General features: G+C 35.5%; 3 protein-coding genes and 1 long non-coding RNA gene across 5 annotated transcripts; all 4 read right to left on the bottom strand.

The window, feature by feature from the left end:
- Positions 1 to 4,798: 4,798 nt before the first annotated feature.
- Positions 4,799 to 7,450, bottom strand: LOC106337128 (SWR1 complex subunit 2). The gene is made up of 12 exons (XM_013776175.1): positions 7,351 to 7,450; positions 7,170 to 7,272; positions 7,013 to 7,082; positions 6,866 to 6,937; positions 6,728 to 6,771; positions 6,396 to 6,654; positions 6,240 to 6,315; positions 6,043 to 6,162; positions 5,860 to 5,928; positions 5,708 to 5,750; positions 5,495 to 5,560; positions 4,799 to 5,330 (listed from the first exon to the last, which is right to left on the bottom strand). Exons 2-12 carry the CDS (start codon positions 7,235 to 7,237, stop codon positions 5,123 to 5,125), a joined length of 1,095 nt encoding a protein of 364 aa, XP_013631629.1. The 5' UTR covers positions 7,238 to 7,272; positions 7,351 to 7,450; the 3' UTR covers positions 4,799 to 5,122.
- A 2,249-nt stretch (positions 7,451 to 9,699) lies between these two features.
- Positions 9,700 to 11,403, bottom strand: LOC106337199 (UDP-glycosyltransferase 73C1-like). The gene has a single exon (XM_013776264.1). It carries the CDS (start codon positions 11,326 to 11,328, stop codon positions 9,841 to 9,843), a length of 1,488 nt encoding a protein of 495 aa, XP_013631718.1. The 5' UTR covers positions 11,329 to 11,403; the 3' UTR covers positions 9,700 to 9,840.
- Positions 11,404 to 12,214: 811 nt separating this feature from the next.
- LOC106339971 lies at positions 12,215 to 14,004 on the bottom strand. 2 transcript variants are annotated; one of them, XR_001269274.1, is made up of 4 exons: positions 13,513 to 14,004; positions 13,007 to 13,337; positions 12,611 to 12,720; positions 12,215 to 12,534 (listed from the first exon to the last, which is right to left on the bottom strand). It is a non-coding gene; the product is annotated as an uncharacterized LOC106339971 (long non-coding RNA). The 2 variants fall into 2 exon arrangements; XR_001269273.1 differs by having other exon boundaries at positions 13,007 to 13,319; positions 13,513 to 14,003.
- Positions 14,005 to 15,170: 1,166 nt separating this feature from the next.
- On the bottom strand, positions 15,171 to 17,482 carry LOC106337769 (UDP-glycosyltransferase 73C3-like). The gene is made up of 2 exons (XM_013776892.1): positions 17,130 to 17,482; positions 15,171 to 17,053 (listed from the first exon to the last, which is right to left on the bottom strand). Exon 2 carries the CDS (start codon positions 16,808 to 16,810, stop codon positions 15,320 to 15,322), a length of 1,491 nt encoding a protein of 496 aa, XP_013632346.1. The 5' UTR covers positions 16,811 to 17,053; positions 17,130 to 17,482; the 3' UTR covers positions 15,171 to 15,319.
- Positions 17,483 to 19,542: the final 2,060 nt, after the last annotated feature.

Here is a 19,542-nt window from a genome sequence, read left to right as displayed (position 1 = left end):
AGTAAGAAAACACTCTCAATAAAATATGTCAAATAAATATCATAAATGAGTTCAAAATTGTTAAAAGGTGTTAAAAACATATAAAAGGGTCTCATTTATTTAGTTTTCTCTATATTTTTCAAAAAGAGAGTTTTTAGAATAAAAAGTAAATTCTCTTAAAAAGAGAAAGTTTAACTAATAAAAATATCTTTAAACAATAAAAGTTCTAAATCATAAATGTAAAAAAAACATTAATATGAAGTAATCTCTCATATATAAAAAGGTTTCATTGGAAAGTTTCTTAAGCCATATTAATAAAGATTTAGCACTATCAATAATAACATTCAGTAAGAAAACACTCTCAGTAAAATATGTCAAATAAATATCATAAATGAGTTCAAAATTGTTAAAAGGTGTTAAAAACATATAAAAGGGTCTCATTTATTTAGTTTTCTCTATATTTTTCAAAAAGAGAGTTTTTAGAATAAAAAGTAAATTCTCTTAAAAGAGAAAGTTTAACTAATAAAAATATCTTAAAACAATGAAAGTTCTAAATCATAAATGTAAAAAAAAACATTAATATGAAATAATCTCTCATATATAAAAAGGTTTCATTGGAAAGTTTCTTAAGCCATATTAATAAAGATTTAGCACTACCAATAATAACATTCAGTAAGAAAACACTCTCAATAAAATATGTCAAATAAATATCATAATTTTTGTACTGCTGAGTTGAATTTGAAAACAATTTGTAGAAATTAAATAATATTCATCATTTTGTACATTATATTATAAATATAAATTATTATTAATTTAAACATCCACATGCCTTGTTATGCAAGGATTTATCGCACCTAATCGTGTACGTCATTATGAAGCTTTTTCTCAAGCGCTTCACCTCTATAGCCTCACCAACTTCTTCCCGAAAAAGAACGTAGGTCACCTACTACAAATACACGAGTTACTTTGCTCACATCATTATTTCGAAGAGGGAAAAGAATATCTGGATAATTTATCAATTCAAATCTGAGCAATGATGTACCATGATTAAAAATTCACTTAGCGGGTTTCTTTTAACTTACTGGGCTTTCTTTATTATGGGTTGTGTTGTCTCATGGGCACATGGGTTCTTTAAGGTTTCTTTCATGTGTGTATTACAGTGGGTCTTTACCACTTTTGCTACATTATCCTTTTAATTTAATGCACAAAAATGTTCAAAAAAAAAAAAATTCACTTAGTGGATTCAAAATAGAGTCGGAGACAGAGACAAATATTTAACGAATACATCAATAGTGGAACCCTTAATTTGATGCTTTAAGAGGATAATCACAAACAAACACGTGCATTTACGTGCTTTATTTTGGAAAATCAATTTTATTTTATGTTTTAAGTTAAATTATATTTACTTTGATGCAACTATCAGCTATTTATTACGTTGTTATTTTATTAATCTATAAAATTTATTTATGCTATTTTTCTTTGATTTAACCAACTACAGAACAAAAGTAATATACTACTATCACCAATCACTATCAAATGGATCAAATTATCAACTTATCAGAAAACAAAACATATGAACCCGGCGCGTAGCGCCGGAATACCACTAGTCATAAATGAAATACAAAAATAGTGGTTAACACCAGAGTTCCAAAAGTACTAACGACCAAAGTAAACAAAAACCAGTCACTCTCACATAGAAACATCCACTGATGCATATTAACGTGAATCACCAACATAAGAATTGATCATCACCAAAGTAATTAATATGGTGATTCGTCTGATGTTTAATAGTTTATGGAACTATCTTAGGTATAGAATACGAACCAGAATAACAAAGACAAAAAATGCATGCCCGATATTTTAGTTATTTGATGGTTTGTAGGCATCGCATACTTTAAATCCATCTTAGGATTTATGAACTTTCACACTTGTTTTCTTTTTTTGTTTAATTGCGTAGGTATTGTATTATTAGTGTATTCATTAAACAAGATAACTAATGAAATCGGATCCCATTTTCTAAAAGAAAGCAAGAAAGTAAAGCAAAATGATTTTATGACAAAAAGATATATTTCATGTGAGTGTGATTGAAGCTGAAGTGAAAAGGTAGCGGTGGAAATATGGCATATCCCTTGGAAGATTCTCATATTTCTCAACCCATCATTTTGTTTTTCAAATGTAGAGTGATGATGTAAAATATTAGTAAATTAAATATTATCACATGATATATAGTTTTAATTTTCTCAAAACGATTGTTGAAGGTGCATCGTCTTGTGATTCAAGTCTTCTGTATCCGGTTCTACGGATTGATATAAGAAGGTGAAGACCGGTTTAGCTACTTGATTTGAACCAGGAGCCGTAAACACAAGAGAAATCTCTTTAGTCGCGATAGAGAGGTTGACCATCTTCAACGGTATAAAAGGTCAATGTTTGACTCATCTTCTTGTAACAGAATAGAGAGAAAAAGCGATTGAGAGAGAGATGATCTCATCGCCATTGTAGCTCGTGTTTGAGCTTGGATTCTTCTTCTGAGTGTATTGTCAGGATTGATCTGGCTCCAGTGAGTAACTCCTCATATCGAGGACGAACACTGGGTGAACAATCTCTCGTGTCTTTACTTTACATTCTTTTGCGATTTCTTTCAAACGAGTGACAAAGATCGAGAGTGGTGTGAGGTTTTTAAGTTGATCATCGACGAATCGAATCGTAACAAAGTGGTATCAGAGCAAGATACATTGAAGTTGTGTCAATCTGGATATATTCAGAAGGTCCTTAAAAGGTTTCGAATGTCTGATGCAAAGGCAGTTGCTACGCCTATGGGATCTCACTTCAAGCTGGCTTCAGTGAAGTATGCTGATGAGCGCATAGATACAGAAAAGATTATGTATTCCAGTGCAGTTGGTAGCGTTATGTACGCAATGGTTGGAACTCGACCGGATGTTGCTTATGCTCTTGGACTGGTGAGTCGATTCATGAGCAAACCTGGAAGTGTTCATTGGGAAGCTACGAAGTGGCTGCTGAGGTATTTGAGAGGCTCAGCTGATCTAAATCTGATTTACACCAAAGGTGATGCTAGTCACGAAGTGGCTGCTGAGGTATTTGAGAGGCTCAGCTGATCTAAATCTGATTTACACCAAAGGTGATGCTAGTCTCAGAGTTCAAGGCTATACTGACTCTGATTTTGCTGGTGATTTGGATAAACAAAGGTCTACAAGTGGTTATGTTTTCACAGTTGGTGGGAACACAGTGAGTTGGAGGTCAAGCATTCAACCAGTGGTGGCTTTGTCTACAACAGAAGCTGAATATATTGCCTTATCAGAAGCTATAAAGGAGGCAATATGGATTAAAGGGTTACTATATGAAATGGGTTTTGAGCAGCAGAAGGTTTCAGTCTGGTGTGACTCGCAATCGGCTGTTAGTTTGTCGAAGAACAAAGTGTTTCATGAACGTACCAAGCACATGGCTGTGAAGTACAGTTTTGTCAGAGATATTGTGGAGGAAGGCGAGATAGAGGTGTTGAAGATACACACGTCTCAGAACCCTGCAGATATGCTAACAAAGTGCATACCAGTGCAGAAGTTTGAGGCAGCGTTGGAGCTTCTCAAACTGACCTGTTGATAGTGAAAAAGGTCAACAATGCCAGAGGTTAAATCCAAGTATTGGCAATACGTGAAGAAGAAGAAGAACATAAGCTGTAGAAGACTTAAATCAAGGTGGAGTGTTGAAGGTGCATCGTCTTGTGATTCAAGTCTTCTGTATCCGGATCTACGGATTGATATAAGAAGGTGAAGCCCGGTTTAGCAACTTGATTTGAACCGGGAGCCGTAAACCAAGAGAAATCTCTTAGTCACGATAGAGAGGTTGACCATCTTCAACGGTATAAAAGGTCAATGTTTGACTCATCTTCTTGTAACAGAATAGAGAGAAAAAGCGATTGAGAGAGAGATGATCTCATCGCCATTGTAGCTCGTGTTTGAGCTTGGATTCTTCTTCTGAGTGTATTGTCAGGATTGATCTGGCTCCAGTGAGTAACTCTTCATATCGAGGACGAACACTGGGAGAACAATCTCTCGTATCTTTACTTTATGTTCTTTTGTGATTTTTTTCAAACGAGTGACAAAGATCGAGAGTGGTGTGAGGTTTTTAAGTTGATCATCGACGAATCGAATCGTAACAACGATATATTCAGGAATTGGAAAGTTTGCTAGCGTACGATGGACATGTAGGTAACTATGTGTGCGGGTCTATAAAAGAGAGCATAAAAGCATCATATGAAACCCTCGCTCCACAACACCAGAATATGACAGGTGGTGTTGGCTCTTCTATGAAGAACCTAAGGAAGCTAGGAACCCGCTGTCTCAGCAAGTGGGTTCTCCTATCTTTATGAATAGGGCAACTCGCTCGGATCCTTTGGCATTTCTTTCTAAGTGGGATGGAATAAGAAGAAGAAGATGATGTGTGTATCTTCTTCCCTTTGAGAGTTATTTTCAACTTGTGTTGGTTTATAGTTTCACTTCTCCTGGTTTGTATTATTTGCCTTTTAATGTTTTTGATTTACTCTCCATCTGTGTGTGTTTGTGCTATATATATATCTGTTATAAAACTTGATACTATCCTATCGTTTATGAGTGATGCTGAATTTTGAATTGTAATGTTTTCACTGTATTTTATTTTGTTGTTGAACTAGTCCCCTCATTAATATAACTTCTATGAACCTTTTTGTTGGATTTATTTGTAGAAACATAAATATGCTATTTTATATAAATACTATACAAGGATAAGCCTTGGATTGACTGAATCCAAGTAATATATTTTAAAAAAAAAAATCATTCGATGTTAAAATTACATGGATTTTTGCAAAGGTCATCAAAATATAAGAGAGTAACAATCTATCTGGTTCTGTGAAGGTTACAAGGTTGTGCTAGGGAGGATCAATTACTAGGAGAGTGCTGTTACCAGTTCAAGCTCTGATCATGAAAACTTGCTACATGATGTTCATCTCACTTCTGGGTCAAAACATCTCACTTAGCATCTTTGACCACCAGCAGCAGCCGCTAGAGATGGTCCAAATGACTGTTAGTTCATGATGATGTAGATTGAAAGTAAAAGCTTTTCCTATATACCAACCAACCAGGGAAGGTCGTTATCAATCAGAATCTGACTCTGAATCTTCACTCGCTTCTGGAGTCTCCAAATTACAGAAACGAGCAGAGCTTCTAAGAGAAAATGATCTGCTTGTCTTTGGAACCATTGTTCTCTTTCGTTTTGCAGAAAAGCCGTTAGCAGCAGTAAGTGTCTCAAACAGATCTCCCATCTCCATTTTCTTTCTCAAGCCATTGTGTTCGTCCATGAACCTTCACAGAACCAAAAAAAAACATAAGACGTATGGAACACATAAGATAAGTAAAACGATAATGTCAAAGAGAACATGTTTCCCCTAGTTAAGAGTAAAGAATAAGAAACGAGGACTAGTTTTATAAGGTGAAGTATGCAACAACATTTGGTATCAAAATAGCACCTTTCTCGTATCGCTTTGAAGGCGTCTAGAGTTGCATAAGCAAGACCAGTTTTTGGATCTCGGTACCTGTATCACCCATAAACAAAATAAATAATGAATGCTTGTTGTCACATTGCAGAGCTAAAACATAGTTAGCTTCTTTAAACAGAGCTAAAACGAATCTAGTTGTGTGTGTGTTTTAGTGACAAAGTAGAAGAACAGAAAGACTCTTACTTGGCAGGTAATCCAGTAATCACACATACAGCTTTTTCTGGATCTGCAACAGAGAAAAAACAAACTAAAGTAAAGATAGATAATAATATGGACTACATGTAACATAACACATCTCTGTTCATCTACAAACACAATTCGAGAAAAGTACTTACATGGAACAGACTTGGTAGAAATCTCTGAACTGAATGATGCACCATTACAAAATTCTAAATAGTTGCATCCTGCAAGTAAAGTTGTTGCCGATTAAACAAATACAGTTCCTACTTTTCTGGAAAGAACCAACGAGATTAAACAAATACAGTTCCTACAAATACAGTTCTTACAGGAGACCTTACCATCTTTTGAAAGAAACCGAACCTGAGGACCATTGTAAACATCTTTATGCACAATCGCTTTCTTTTTCACTTCCTCTTCCCTTGCCAATACACGTTCTAAATTCCTCAAGTTCATGATCTCTGCCTCAAAAAAAAAAAAAAAATTTAACCATCCAAGTCTCTGAATCTGATAGAGAAACAGATAATAAAACTCAAACCTGTCTGAGCAGCTTCCAGAAGCATCTCTTCTTGCGTCATTCGTTTCTCCTCCCCTACTTTTTTCCTTATTATCGGCTACAACAAGCACATAAAACGAGCTCAAACCTTTGTGTAGCCATTAGTGAAAAATAGCTAATGCACAAGAAAAAAAAAACCTTTGTTGTGGCTTGTATAGCAGCACGCAGTGCATCTCTCTCTGCTTGTCTCACAATCACTGAAGTCCGAGTAGACTTTCTTATGACCTTCTCACTTTCCATATCTTCTTGTGTTTCATTCGGTTCTTTTTCATCTTCTTCCTTGTCTCCCGTTTCTTCATCTTCAGGAGTGTCTTCGAGCTTAGAAACTAGCTTCTTCTTCTTGTTTTTCTTTGGAGCTGTTTTGCCAGGGTAAATCAACCGCTTCTTTGGCACATCCCTGCAACAAGAGAGATGATATAATACATAATAGCAATCGTAAGATGAACTTGGAGGATGGTTCAAACTCAAACCTCTCTTCTTTTTCGTTTTCTGCTACTGCTTCAGGTTCAGGCTCCTATTCCCCCATAAGGCAAACAAGAAAGGACGTTTTAAGAACACTTTGATGAATAAAAGTACTTAATATACAAGACAAGGAACAAAGTAGTTACATCGTCATTGAAGTCGCTGTCAAACTCATCAGCAACTTCAGCTTCTGCTTCATAGTTATCATCATGCTCTTCCTGCAGATACCAAGATACATAAATTACAACATACATAATCATCTTTAAGAGGGTATATGGTTATATAAAGGAAACCTCTTTAAGAGCTTCTTGATTCCAAAACTGTTCATCTTCTTCTACTTCATCATCAACCAACTTGGTCATTCTACAAAAACACAATTAAAGATTCCACACAATCTCAGAGTGAAGTGAAACCCTTTTCTCTAATTAGTTTCGAGTTGGTTGTTCTTACCGTTTACCCCGTGTAGCTCGGGTTGTACGATCCAAGAACACCATTTGCTCTTCTTTATCGCTTTCCATTGCTAACTAACTTGCTCGTCCTCGTCTCTTAGCTTCTGCAAAGTTCACTACTTTTAACGAAATCTGACAACACACAGATGGAAATAGAGATAAGAGTCTCTAACGAAGCTTACGGGTTGCGAGTTTGGGATTCAAAGGATGAAACTTTATGAGGTTGGAGGAGTTTCTTCGACGAGCACGTCCCTCGCCGGTGACTCGCCGCACTGGGTTCCTTTTCTGATTAAAATCTTTCAGATGGTTTGGATCTCGTGCAACTATAGTTAATGGGCTTGATTTATTATTGGGCCTTCTAGTAAGATAATTTCAAAGCCCGTGTTATATTAGTCACTATTGAAACTACAAGTCTACATGTGAAAAACTGTAGGATTGTCTAGTTGACAAAAAAAAAAGAAAAGTTTGTAGGATGTGTAAGAGCAACAATATTGCAGGTCTTGGTGTCCTTAGGGGAGGGGGACCACGATTTGGCAGAGAAATCGTTAAATACGGAACGTCCTTGTTGCGTCATCTGCACTGTTTGCGGGTTCCACGATAAATGGTGACCCGCGATTGGTTGATTTCTTTTAAAAAAAATAAAGAAACCATAAAACAAAAAAAAAAGAAAAAAAGATTTTAAGGACTTCTGTCCGATAATGTTGCTCTAATGGTTGTCATGGTTCTGATTTTCCGATCTTTCATTGATTAGATTAATCATCACATTTAAAACTAAAAAGTAATGGTTATTGTTGATGAGTTTTCCGCAAGAAACTTGGGAGACAAGGAAATAACAAAAGGTAATGTGTTCTTGACCAAAGAAAAAAGAGAGAACAATAACAAATTGGTTTATTCGTTACAAACACACAAACTACTTAAAATTAATAGTTTACTATGGACAAAAACACATATGTTGATGAAGAATGAACTCTCACATTGATAGCGATAGTTTGAAAATAATTAATTAATATAAAATGATGTAACTATCCGCCAATTATCTTTAAACCCATGACAAATCTGAATTTGACTAGATCCATATTTTTAATCCATCAACTGTCGAGAAACGCCCATAGCATCAAGCGAATCTACAGTTTCTTGTCATTCTGGCAAACCAGCTTCTTGATATGGAATCTTCACATTCTTCAGCCTAATAGGAAACCCGGACTGGGTGGTCCGGCTTACGACATTCTTAAACCTCGCTGTGTTGTGAGGCGTCGAGACAATCGTTACCGCCACACCGCGCTGAGCCAAGAGCCGTGCTATCAACCATGTGGATCATGTGGCCTTGAACATCAACGGGAAGAACAAAGTGAATACTAGGATGGAATTGTTGGGTTATTTCTGAAGCCATGAAGAATTCTCTTAAGTGTATTGGTCTTATTTTGATTTGTCGGTTTTCTCATGAAAAAGGAAAAAGAAAAGGTTAGAGAGTCAAGGAAAGCGATGTTTGAGAGAACATGTAAGCAAATTGGCTTATTGCTAAGTTACAAAAAAAAAAAAAAAATTGGCTTATTGCTTACAAAACACACAGAAACTAGGGAGCCACGTTCCGTGGCGGCCCACTCACATGTTTTTGTACTCATAAGCCACAAACAAATAGGAGAATATCTTCAAGAGTACGTCGAAAATAAAGTGAAAAGTGTTCACAGCCGCAAAATTAACGAAAAAACTCAAACGTGGATTCTCTATTTATCTCTTTGGACAACTACATATTCTATACATATCAAAAATAACATCTGAAAAACAAAATAAGTGATAAAAACATAACTTATTTTGACAGGTAATATTTTGGTAAATCGTTAGAAAATTAAACTAACTAAATAAATGTAAGTAAATTGAATTACTAAACCATTTAACAAGTGATAACATTTAAAAGCCGTAAGCTAAAAAATATATATATTAGCCGCTGGTAATAAAGCTCCACGTTGTGACGGGGGCGGTGGGGAAATGGGTCCTGTCAAATTCACACGGAAACAAATAATCTGCTGATAAGTCTGAGCTCTGAGGAGCTGCTAGGAGCAATATCAAAGTTGAACTCCTCAGAAGCAAGGACCGCCTAAACAGGTGTTTCTACACTCTACTACTTCAAAATATTTGAAAGAGATTATAATTTAAAAATGATAGCAAATAACTTTTAGACAGTTTTACATATTTTCATTGAACTGTTAAGAATACCCTTGGTTTCTTAATGTAATGTGTTCTTAACATAGACGTCTACCGTTGTCGCATAAGTTATGCGGCATAACCATGCGATCTAGGTATAACAATGCCTCCCATGCACGCTTACGTAAAATATATACAATCTCAAGATAATAAATCACCTGCTTTAGATGACTTTAATATGAATTTATTGAATCAACTAAATGTCCACATAAAAAATAACATGTTATGGCGGAAAATCACACACGTGACACGTACGATACTACGATTATAGTGAAAGAAGAAACGACGTTCAATATGTGCTTGTTGTCATTAGCATTTGGCTGGTTAACTCTATCAGAATGTGGGTCTTTTTATTTTCTTTTTCTAACTGGTTTTCATTATTTTAATACAAGTTTGCTAGCTGAATCTTGAGTAATTAATAACTAATATATTACATGCATAGACTTGATCCGATCAAGAGCAACATACAATCAATTCTTGATTCGTGCTTGTTGCATTATGTCTTCTAAGAGTAATGTGATATTAGAATGAGAAGAGCCTCCTTCATCAACAGCCTTGTGAGCTAATTCACCAAGCTTTTTGACTCTTTCTTTCCTCTCTTTAGCTTCGTCACTATCACCCATCAATGCTTCCACTGCTTCCTTCACTCCTTCTTTATCCACCAATACTCCAATTTTCTCCTCTTCTCCCCAACTCATGGGATCTTCAACACCTGATTGCACACCTACTTTTAATACCTCCACAGCCAGTTTCTCATTGCAGAATTGGTCTCCAAACAATGGCCATGTGAGCAATGGAACTCCCGAGGTGATTCCTTCAAGAGTCGAGTTCCATCCACAGTGTGTCAAGAATCCTCCAACAGCAGGATGTGAAAGGATGAGAACTTGTGGCGACCATCCTCTTATGAGAAGACCTCTTTCTTTGATTCTTTCTTTAAATCCACTCTCTGAGATCCATTCATCTAATTCTTTATACTTCTCCCAACTTCTTATGACCCAAATGAAAGGTCTTTGGCATTCCTCAAGGCCAAGCCCTAGTTCTTTGAGCTGAGCCAGAGGAAGGTTGCATATACTTCCAAGGCAAACATATAGCACCGACCCTTCTTCTTTAGAACCAAGCCATTTGAAACACTCTTCTTGACCAATGGCCGCCTTATTTCCCCTCTCAGCTTTGTCTAAACCTACCTTGTTGCACAAGGAAACCGGTCCGATGCTCCATACCTTACCTGCCTTAACCTTTTTGTAGTCTCTAACATAAGCTGGTTCAAGCTCTTCAAACGTGTTGACAATCACACCATAAGAAGTGTTATCCCCATCAATCATCCCGTCTAAAATCTCTTTCCAATCTTCATCACCAGTTACCAGCGGAAGCTGAGCTTTTGTGAACTCAACTCTGTCTGGAAAATTTGGGATGGGGAAGTACTCCTTATTAGACTCTATAGTTTCCCAAAACTCGTAGTTTTGCCGCATGATGTGTAGACAAAGAAGGTTGAAGCAACACATGCCATGAAAGATGATCTTCGGTATACCAAAGTTCTTGGCGATTCTGTTTGTAAAAGGCAAACACATGTCGGCGATTATGCAGTTTGGCCTTGGTTCAATCTCTTTCAAGAGCTTCTCCACCGGTTCCTCGAGCATATTAATTTCTGTAAAGAAAGATGCTAACGGCACCGATGAATCAAGCAAGTCCACATTCTCGTGTCCTTGAGGTGAACCCGGTTCTTGAGATGGAAACTTCACCTGCTCAACGTTGATGGGCAAGCCGGACTGAATGGCCCGGTTAAGAACGTTCTTGAACCGGGAAGCGTTGTGAGGTGTTGTGACAATGGTTATAGTCACACCTCGCTGAGCCAAGAGCCTTGCAATATCGACCATGGGGATCATGTGGCCTTGAGCCATGAAAGGGAAGAGAACAAAATGAAGATGAGGATGAAATTGTCGGGTTGTTTCGGAAGCCATGAGAAACTCTCTTTAGTTTATTTTTTTGTTTACTTTGATTTGGATTGTGTGTATGTGTAGTGTAGTTGCTCTGCTTACATATATGTATATTTATAGACTCATGAAAAGAATGAAAATCAAGAAAAATAAAATAAAAAGTGTTGTAGAAGAGAACAATAACAAGTTGGTTTATTCATTACAAAACACAATATGGTTCACAAGTACATTCCGTGGCGGGCAGTAACGTGTCGTTTTGTATTCATATAATTATAAGCCAAAAAAGAACTGGAGTAATATTCTTGAGAACTACAACGAAAAGATAGCGTAGAGTTCACGGCCTCAAAAACCAAATTTGGATAAACATAGAATATATTATAGTAATTGTTTTGAGGGTTTAAATTTGGATAAATATAATTTTTACAACAGAAGCACCAATAAAAAAGGCATAAAACTTAGAATACTCATCTTCAAAAGTATATAGGACGATGATACACTAAGATATGCTATACCACTATGGTTTTTGCATGTTGAAATCTTCTAAGGGATGGTATATATTAGTCCTTTTTAAGGGTTCATATTCTGTCTAGCTACACAGACTAAGTTGCATATAACGTGTTTCTTTTCTTAGAGCATGATTATCCTTAGAAACTCTTAAGGTTTCTTAAATACACTTTAATAACTATTTAACTATTAAATTTTAGTTAAGGACCTTAGTTAAGAATCACCTAATTATTGTACTACAATAGTAGTTTCTTAATTTAAGTTTCTTAAAAAAAAAATTTAGCTTGTAATTAATATGCTTTGTGATTAAAATGAGAGAAGGAGAATAGGAGAGTAAAATGATTTGTGATTACTTTGTTGAAAGAAGAAGGAGAGAATGAGGCAATGAGAGAAGAAAACTTTGTGATTAAAATGCTTGGTGAATAAAAACTTTATATAGAGTAGGAGAGAAGAACACTACAAACGAAGATGCAATGTCAAGTTGTCCAAACTCTCAACTAAACATAATCTCAGATCATTGCAAGACTGATATTGTGCTAACAACTCAGAAAAAGCAGGTTGGACACAAAGCTGTCAACATATTGTTACACAGACGTCAGAATCCGATTAGACAAGGCCTTCAAATCTGTATAGACCAAAGCCTGCTTTGCTTATTATATAGAGTTGTGATGATTCTGCCATGGCATATAACTTTGAAAGCACTTTAGCAGCACAAATATGGATAATCTGCAGGAAACATTAGATTTTTAGACATGTAATTGGTCAAAGTATCAACTTCTGCGAATTTGGATGAAGTTCATACAGGATTCCGCAAGTAAGATATCAACGATGTGATAGCTGCGCGACTGGGATTGGTTTAGATGTAGACGACAGCATAGTTTGATGAAACATGGGAAGACCAGAAACTGTACTCTGCAACAATTAATAGCAAAATATCAACTTCCACAATTCCTGGAAGGGAACAAGTATAACCAACCACACACATTTCAGTGAGAAAAAATACATTCCAAAACTATAGCTGACCGAAGCAAAATTCAATGTATATGAGTTAAATTTGCAAAACCAAAATCGTAAGAGTTTACTCACGATCACCTTGAAGATATCTTCAATTGGAAAGTAAACAGTTGCTATTGTCTGTTATAGGATGTACTTGTATATGTTTTAACAAGCCTAGAGACGAGACAACACTTTTATTTACCTGAGAAGATTGGGAGAGCGTGATGTCTAAAACATCCAAAACAGAGACTATCGAAAGTTGCCATCCTTCAATCTCTGCTGGTTCAATAAAACGGTTTACACGAAGGTTATGTCACAATGAAGCAGAAAAGGAAATCAATTAAGCATCTTAGACTAAAACTGTGGAAAAAAACTTCTCTAAAGGAAATCAAGGAAGCAATCTCCATGATCTTGTCATCCACAGGCTTGGAACAATCAATGGTGAAGGAAACTCCTCCCTTCTTCTTCCCTTTTGAAGCTGCTGCACGACTCATTCTCACACCTCTCCTTTCTCTCTACATTCCAAAACCATACTGACACATTCCTAAGGTTCAAAGCTATGAAGTAATTATTCTTAAAAATTAGATTATAAATTCTAATCTAAGTTCGTTATTGCAGCAAAAACATAAACTCAAACCGTTCATCAGTCTTCCTCATCATTTTTCAATCTATAAGAATTTCAATCAACAATAAAGATTAAGAGCTTACATGTACGATGCGATGAGCGGCGTCCTCTGTTCTCCAAGCGAAGAGAAGAAACTCCGTCAAGGGTTTTAAGGCTGATTTAATTTGTCGAGAAACATAGAAAAATTCCAACCTTTTTTCTAAAACCTGACAAATTCCGTCAGAAATTCCCTCTGTTTGAGATCGTAACAGATGTAATCAGAGACCTTGGTCGGAGCAAACATGCGTCCAGAAAGCACAAATCGCAGCGGTTGCTTCTCATCTTCGTCGGAGAAGACAGAGAGAAACAAAAGAAAAAAAAAGAGAAAAAATGTATTTGCGATGGGAAGCTGACATGTGGGGTAAAAACCATCTTAATAATCGGTTTCCAAAATCCTTCCTTAAGGATCGGTAACAGACTTTTATTTTTGTTTTGATTTAATTAAATCTCTCTTTAACACTAAAATCTCTCTTAAGAAACCCCTATAATCATGGTCTTAAGGAACAACACCCCAGACCAAGTGACCAACTCTGACTTATCTATTAAGCACAATGAGTTGTCTTGTCATTTAAGACATTTATAGTAGTTTTAGGGGGAGATTCTAATCATGGTCCCCCATATTTTCTAAAAAGATACACTGATACATGACTATAGTTAGAGCTATAGTTAGAGTTTAATTAGGATATTTTACCATAAGTGTTTGGATACGTAAGAATACAACTTAATAGAAATGACAAACCCTTAAACCAAATATGAAAGGGAAAACTTTAAAACCAATGAATTAATGGAATATCATCAAAACTATGTATTTCTAAAACCCATTAAGTAAAATATTCTATTGAAGCCTAAGTCGTGTAACCATTGTCATGTATCCGATAAAGATCACCCTTCCGATATCTATATTATTAAAAGAGAAGTATTCATTTAAAAATGATTTACTTCATTAATTAAACTCCTTATTTTTTTTTGCTTGTCTTTTTCAGTTGCATTTATGAAATATCCTAAAACGAATAAAACTGCCTAATTTAATACTTGTATTTTCAGTTACATTAATGAAATATGATTAGATGAATTTAAACTTCTTATTTTATTGTTTGTATTTTTCAGTTACCTTAATGAAATATATTTTTTATATGATATCACACATTCGTAAAAAAATAGATAGTTTAAGATGCAAAAAAGAAAACATTTACTTAATGAATATAATATGAACGAATATTACAAATACATCATTTAATAAAATAAATAATTAAAAACTGAAAATTCATATCCGCGCTGGCAGCGTCTAGTTTAACTTATGATTAAAAGAGATTAAATTAAAAGGAAGTAAGCTTTTTGGTTTATATCAGACACAAAACACACAGGTGACCTATACTACAAAAGATTGTTCTAATTCGGAACTGGAGTAATAAAGAGTGTTAGAACTCGAATTGGAACTACAAAAGTTGTTGGAACTGAAAAAAAATGGTGGAACTAAGTTCAGGTTTCACCCATTTGTTTCATTGATACTAAAGATTAAAAGAATAAAGATAATCCTCATGAAACAAAAAAGGAAGAAGATTTATTACTACAGGTTGATAATATATCATGACCATCAAAACATGAGCAAATCTACAACACTATTGTGTATCAAGTCCACAGCCGCGCCAAATTAAACTAGTCTATTTTAGGAAGCATCAAAAATCTACATCAATTAAAAAGGAGGCCATGCAAATATTTTTAAAATTTATTGTTTTTTTTTCTATGATAAAATACATTAGAGGAATGATAAATTAAAGTTTACTTAACAAAAACATTAATGGTAACATTTATTTTAATAACTTTAAGCAAGTATTTTTGTAAATGATGTAATTAATTCTTGGATTGTGCCAACTGCGATATGTCTTGTAAGAGGAGTGTGATGTTAGAATGAGAAGAGCCTCCTTCATCCTCCACAGCTCTGTGAGCTAATTCTCCAAGCTCTTTGGCTCTTCTTCTTCTCTCCTCAGCATCATCACCATCACCCATCAACTCTTCCACTGCCTTCTTCACTCCCTCATTATCCACCAATACTCCTATCTTCTCCTCTTCACCCCATTTCATTACCTCTTCAATGCCAGCTCCTACACCGACTTTAAGAACTTGCACGATCAGCTTCTGGTTACAAAACTGATCTCCAAACAATGGCCATGTGAGCAATGGAACACCCGAGGTGATTCCTTCTAGAGTTGAGTTCCATCCACAATGTGTCAAGAATCCTCCAACAGAAGGATGTGAAAGGATAAGCACTTGAGGTGCCCATCCTTTTATGAGAAGCCCTCTCTCTTTGACCCTTTCTTCAAAACCGCTCTCTAATAACCACTCAGCGATCTTATTATACTTTTCCCAACCTCTAATGACCCAAATGAAAGGTCTTTTAGATTTCTCTAGACCTAGCCCTAGCTCCTTGAGCTGAGAGAGAGGAAGATTGCAGATACTTCCAAGGCAAACATATATCACCGACCCTTTTTCTTTAGAATCAAGCCACTTGATACACTCTTCTTGGCCAATAACCGCCTTGTTTCCCCTCTCAGCTTTGTCTTCTATCTTGTTGCACAAGGAAACAGGTCCAATTGACCATACTTTTCCATCTCTAGCGTCTTTGTACTCTTTGACATAAGCAGGTTCCAACTCCTGAAATGTATTGGTGATTACACCGTAAGATGTGTTATCTGCTTCTATCATTGCGTCCAAGATGTCCGTCCAACCTCCCTTTTCATTGGTGCTCACAGGGAATTGAGGCTTTGTGAATTGAACTCTGTCAGGAAAACTAGGAACATAGAAATACTCTTTGTCAGACTTTAAATTCTCCAAGATCTCAAGATTGTTGCGTAAAACATGCATACACAAAAGACAAAAGCAAGACAATCCATGGAAAACGATCTTTGGTATATTGAACGCCTTGGCGATTTTACTTGTGTACGGCAAACAAAAAGAAGAAACTAGACAGCTTGGTCTAGGTTTCATATCTTCTAGTAGCTTCAGGACCGGCTCTTCTAGCATGTTAGCTGCTTTAAAGAAAGGTACTCTGAACTCTATCGAGTCGAGCAAGTCGAGATTCTCTTTTCCTTCTGGCAGCCCAGCTTCTGCATATGGAAGCTTCACATGCACTACGTTGATGGGCAAACCAGACTCGATGGCACGGTCGAATACATTCTTGAACCTCTCTGCGTTGTGAGGAGTTGTGACAATTGTTATGGTCACACCGCGCTGAGCCAGAAGCCTTGCAATATCAACCATGGGAATCATGTGGCCCTGAGCCATGAAAGGGAAGAGAACAAAGTGAAGAGGAGGATGAACTTGTTGAGAGTTTTGGGAAGCCATAGTGATTTCAACTTTCAAGTTTGTTTTGCTTGTGTTGTGGGTGTGTGATCGACTGATCGTTGGCTTATATAAGATGTATAAGACAAACTGATGTAGTACATGACGTCAAGCAACACATAATATTGTTGACATAAAAGACAGATTACTACGTTCAAGAAGACGTTTCTTGGCCAATACTTTCTTCTGTTGTCCTTTTGTGACTATTCTGCGTCTCCTAGTGTCCTTTATTTCCCTTGAAAGTTACTAAGAGGTAATTAAAATTAATTAAGATACTTGATGCTCAAGACGCAAAATCAATTTTAACTCTCTCGGACATTACCAAAATCAAATTGTCTTTGAAACTTCAACGTTCATTTCAAAGCCTTCGAATCAAGCTTCGCCCACGGTAATCTCTATAACTTCGCCCACGGTAATCTCTATAACATTATTTGGATAAACATAGCTTTGATATTTACAACCATCAAAGCACCAACAAAAAGGCATAAAACTTAAGAGTACTCATCTTCAAAAGTATATAGGACAATTACATACTAAGATATATGCTGTACCACTATGGTTTTTGCATGCCAAAATCTTCCAAGGGATGGTATATATTAGTCCTTGTTTTGAGGGTTCATATTCTGTCTAGCCACATAGCTTTAAAGACTAATTTGCATATAACGTACGTGTTTCTTTTGTTAACCAGACCAAATTAACTCTTTTTTTTTTTTTTTTTTTTTTTGTGACAGACCAAATTAACTCTAGACTTATCTATTAAGCACATTGATCAGTTTTCTTGTCATTTAAGACATGAAGACATGTATACAAACAGTTATTGAAATTTTCGTGGATTCTAATCATGGTCCCCCATATTTTTTTACAAAGAGACAATACCTACTACTGAAGCCAATTAGCCAAAGCTGTTGTTTACGTAAGTTTTGCGCATAAAAACATCTTCAACTTAAAACTCCATTTTTTCTTCTAAAATGGAATAAAAATCAATATGGAGTAAAAATGCTCTAACCCTACTCCATTTCTTACTCTATAATGTAGTGATAAACAATAAAAAAATAGATTACTCCATTTATGGAGTAAATTCCATTATGGAGTGAGATATAAAGTTGGGTTGGAGTATTCCTTATTTCATATTCACTTTTACTCCATTTTAGAGAAAAAAAATGAAATGGGGATGGAGATACCATAAAGAAGATTGTTCGAATTTGGAACTGGAGTAAAGAGTGTTAGAACTCGAAGTGGAACTACAAAAATTGTTGGAACTCGAAGAAAATGGTGGAACTAAGTATAGGTTTCATACACATTACCACGGATGTGGCAGCCCAGTTGGTTTAAGCGCAGGCGTTGGTGCTGTTGCGCTCCTGGGTTCGATCCACCGTGGAAGGAGTGTCCAGGGCCTTAACCGGTACAGACGCAGGCTGGCCCCGGGCCTAGGGGGAGGGAGTAGGGCCGAAGGCCCGAACCCTCCACCTGGTTAACAAAAAAAAAAAAAAAAAAAAAAAAAGTATAGGTTTCACCCATTTATCATTTTGTTTCATGATACTACCTCCGTTAATTCCACTAAAAAGTTTGGGGAAAATTTTGTTTTGCAAATATAGAATTTTCGTGTATTCTGTAAATTTTATATTATTTAATGATAACAAATAGTAACTTTATTAAAAAATATATTTATAAAAATTAATACATTTATTATAAATTTAATATGTCTTCTTAATACTATGAACAGTTTTTTTTTTTTTTTATGAAGCCGAAAAGTACTAATATATACCATCAAAAGATATATATTAGATAATCCTCATAAAACAAAAAATGATCACGTTCATAAATATATCATGACTATCAAAAGATAAGTAAATCACAACACTTGTGTATTAAGTCCACAGCCGCCAAATAAACTTGCCATGCAAAAAAAAAAAAAAAAATTGCCATGCAAATATATAAATGAAAGCTTCGTCGTACAACATTTTTTTTTTTTTTTTGCTAAGAACAGATGCGTGCTTACAGTGTATTGAAAAAGGTAACAGATTCGCCTTAGACCCCTGAATAATATTACGTTTTCTAGGGCCCCAAAATTTAAAATAATTTTTAGTCTAGTTGCTTAAACTTATTTCTAAAAAAAATTTCTACGAGAATCGAATAACTCAATTTCTGAATCCATATATTTTTTTCTTATATGACATAATATAACATATTTACGTAGTAAACTTATTCTCGTAAGTGTTAAACTTATGTATTTGCCGAATGTGATATATCGTATTAGAAAATTGTTTTCATAGTAGTATATAAATTTATTTTTAAAACTCGCTTTAGACCCCTAAAATCCTTCTCACGGCACTGGCTAAGAATGCTAATATCATAATAATGATGTTCAGATTTTACAAAGTAGAATCTAAAAAATACTCTACCTAGGCAAAAACAAATAAAAACAAGGTAGATCTACTAGAGCAACATTACACAAAGATTAAGTGATCCAAAGAGTGAAGTTAGGAGTTTTCAAGGTTCCTAAGACAAATGATGTAGTATAAAAGATTGTCGAACCAATTCTAAGGGATTTCATAGCACTGAGAATGCAAGTACTCACTTAATCTAAGTGCAACCGGTGATTTAAAAGATTTCTAAACTAATGATTAATGCTAATGCAGTTGCAGAATAATAAAAGCGATAAATGAAGTAACTTTCTTGACTAAGGGAAAAGAGAACTCATGGGCATAGGGATTAGACCTTGGGTGATCAAGTTT

Source organism: Brassica oleracea, chromosome C4, assembly GCF_000695525.1.
Source record: "Brassica oleracea var. oleracea cultivar TO1000 chromosome C4, BOL, whole genome shotgun sequence".
Classification (NCBI taxonomy): Eukaryota; Viridiplantae; Streptophyta; class Magnoliopsida; order Brassicales; family Brassicaceae; genus Brassica; species Brassica oleracea.
Note: the sequence above shows the minus strand (reverse complement) of the source record. Positions and strands in the feature narration are given on the sequence as shown.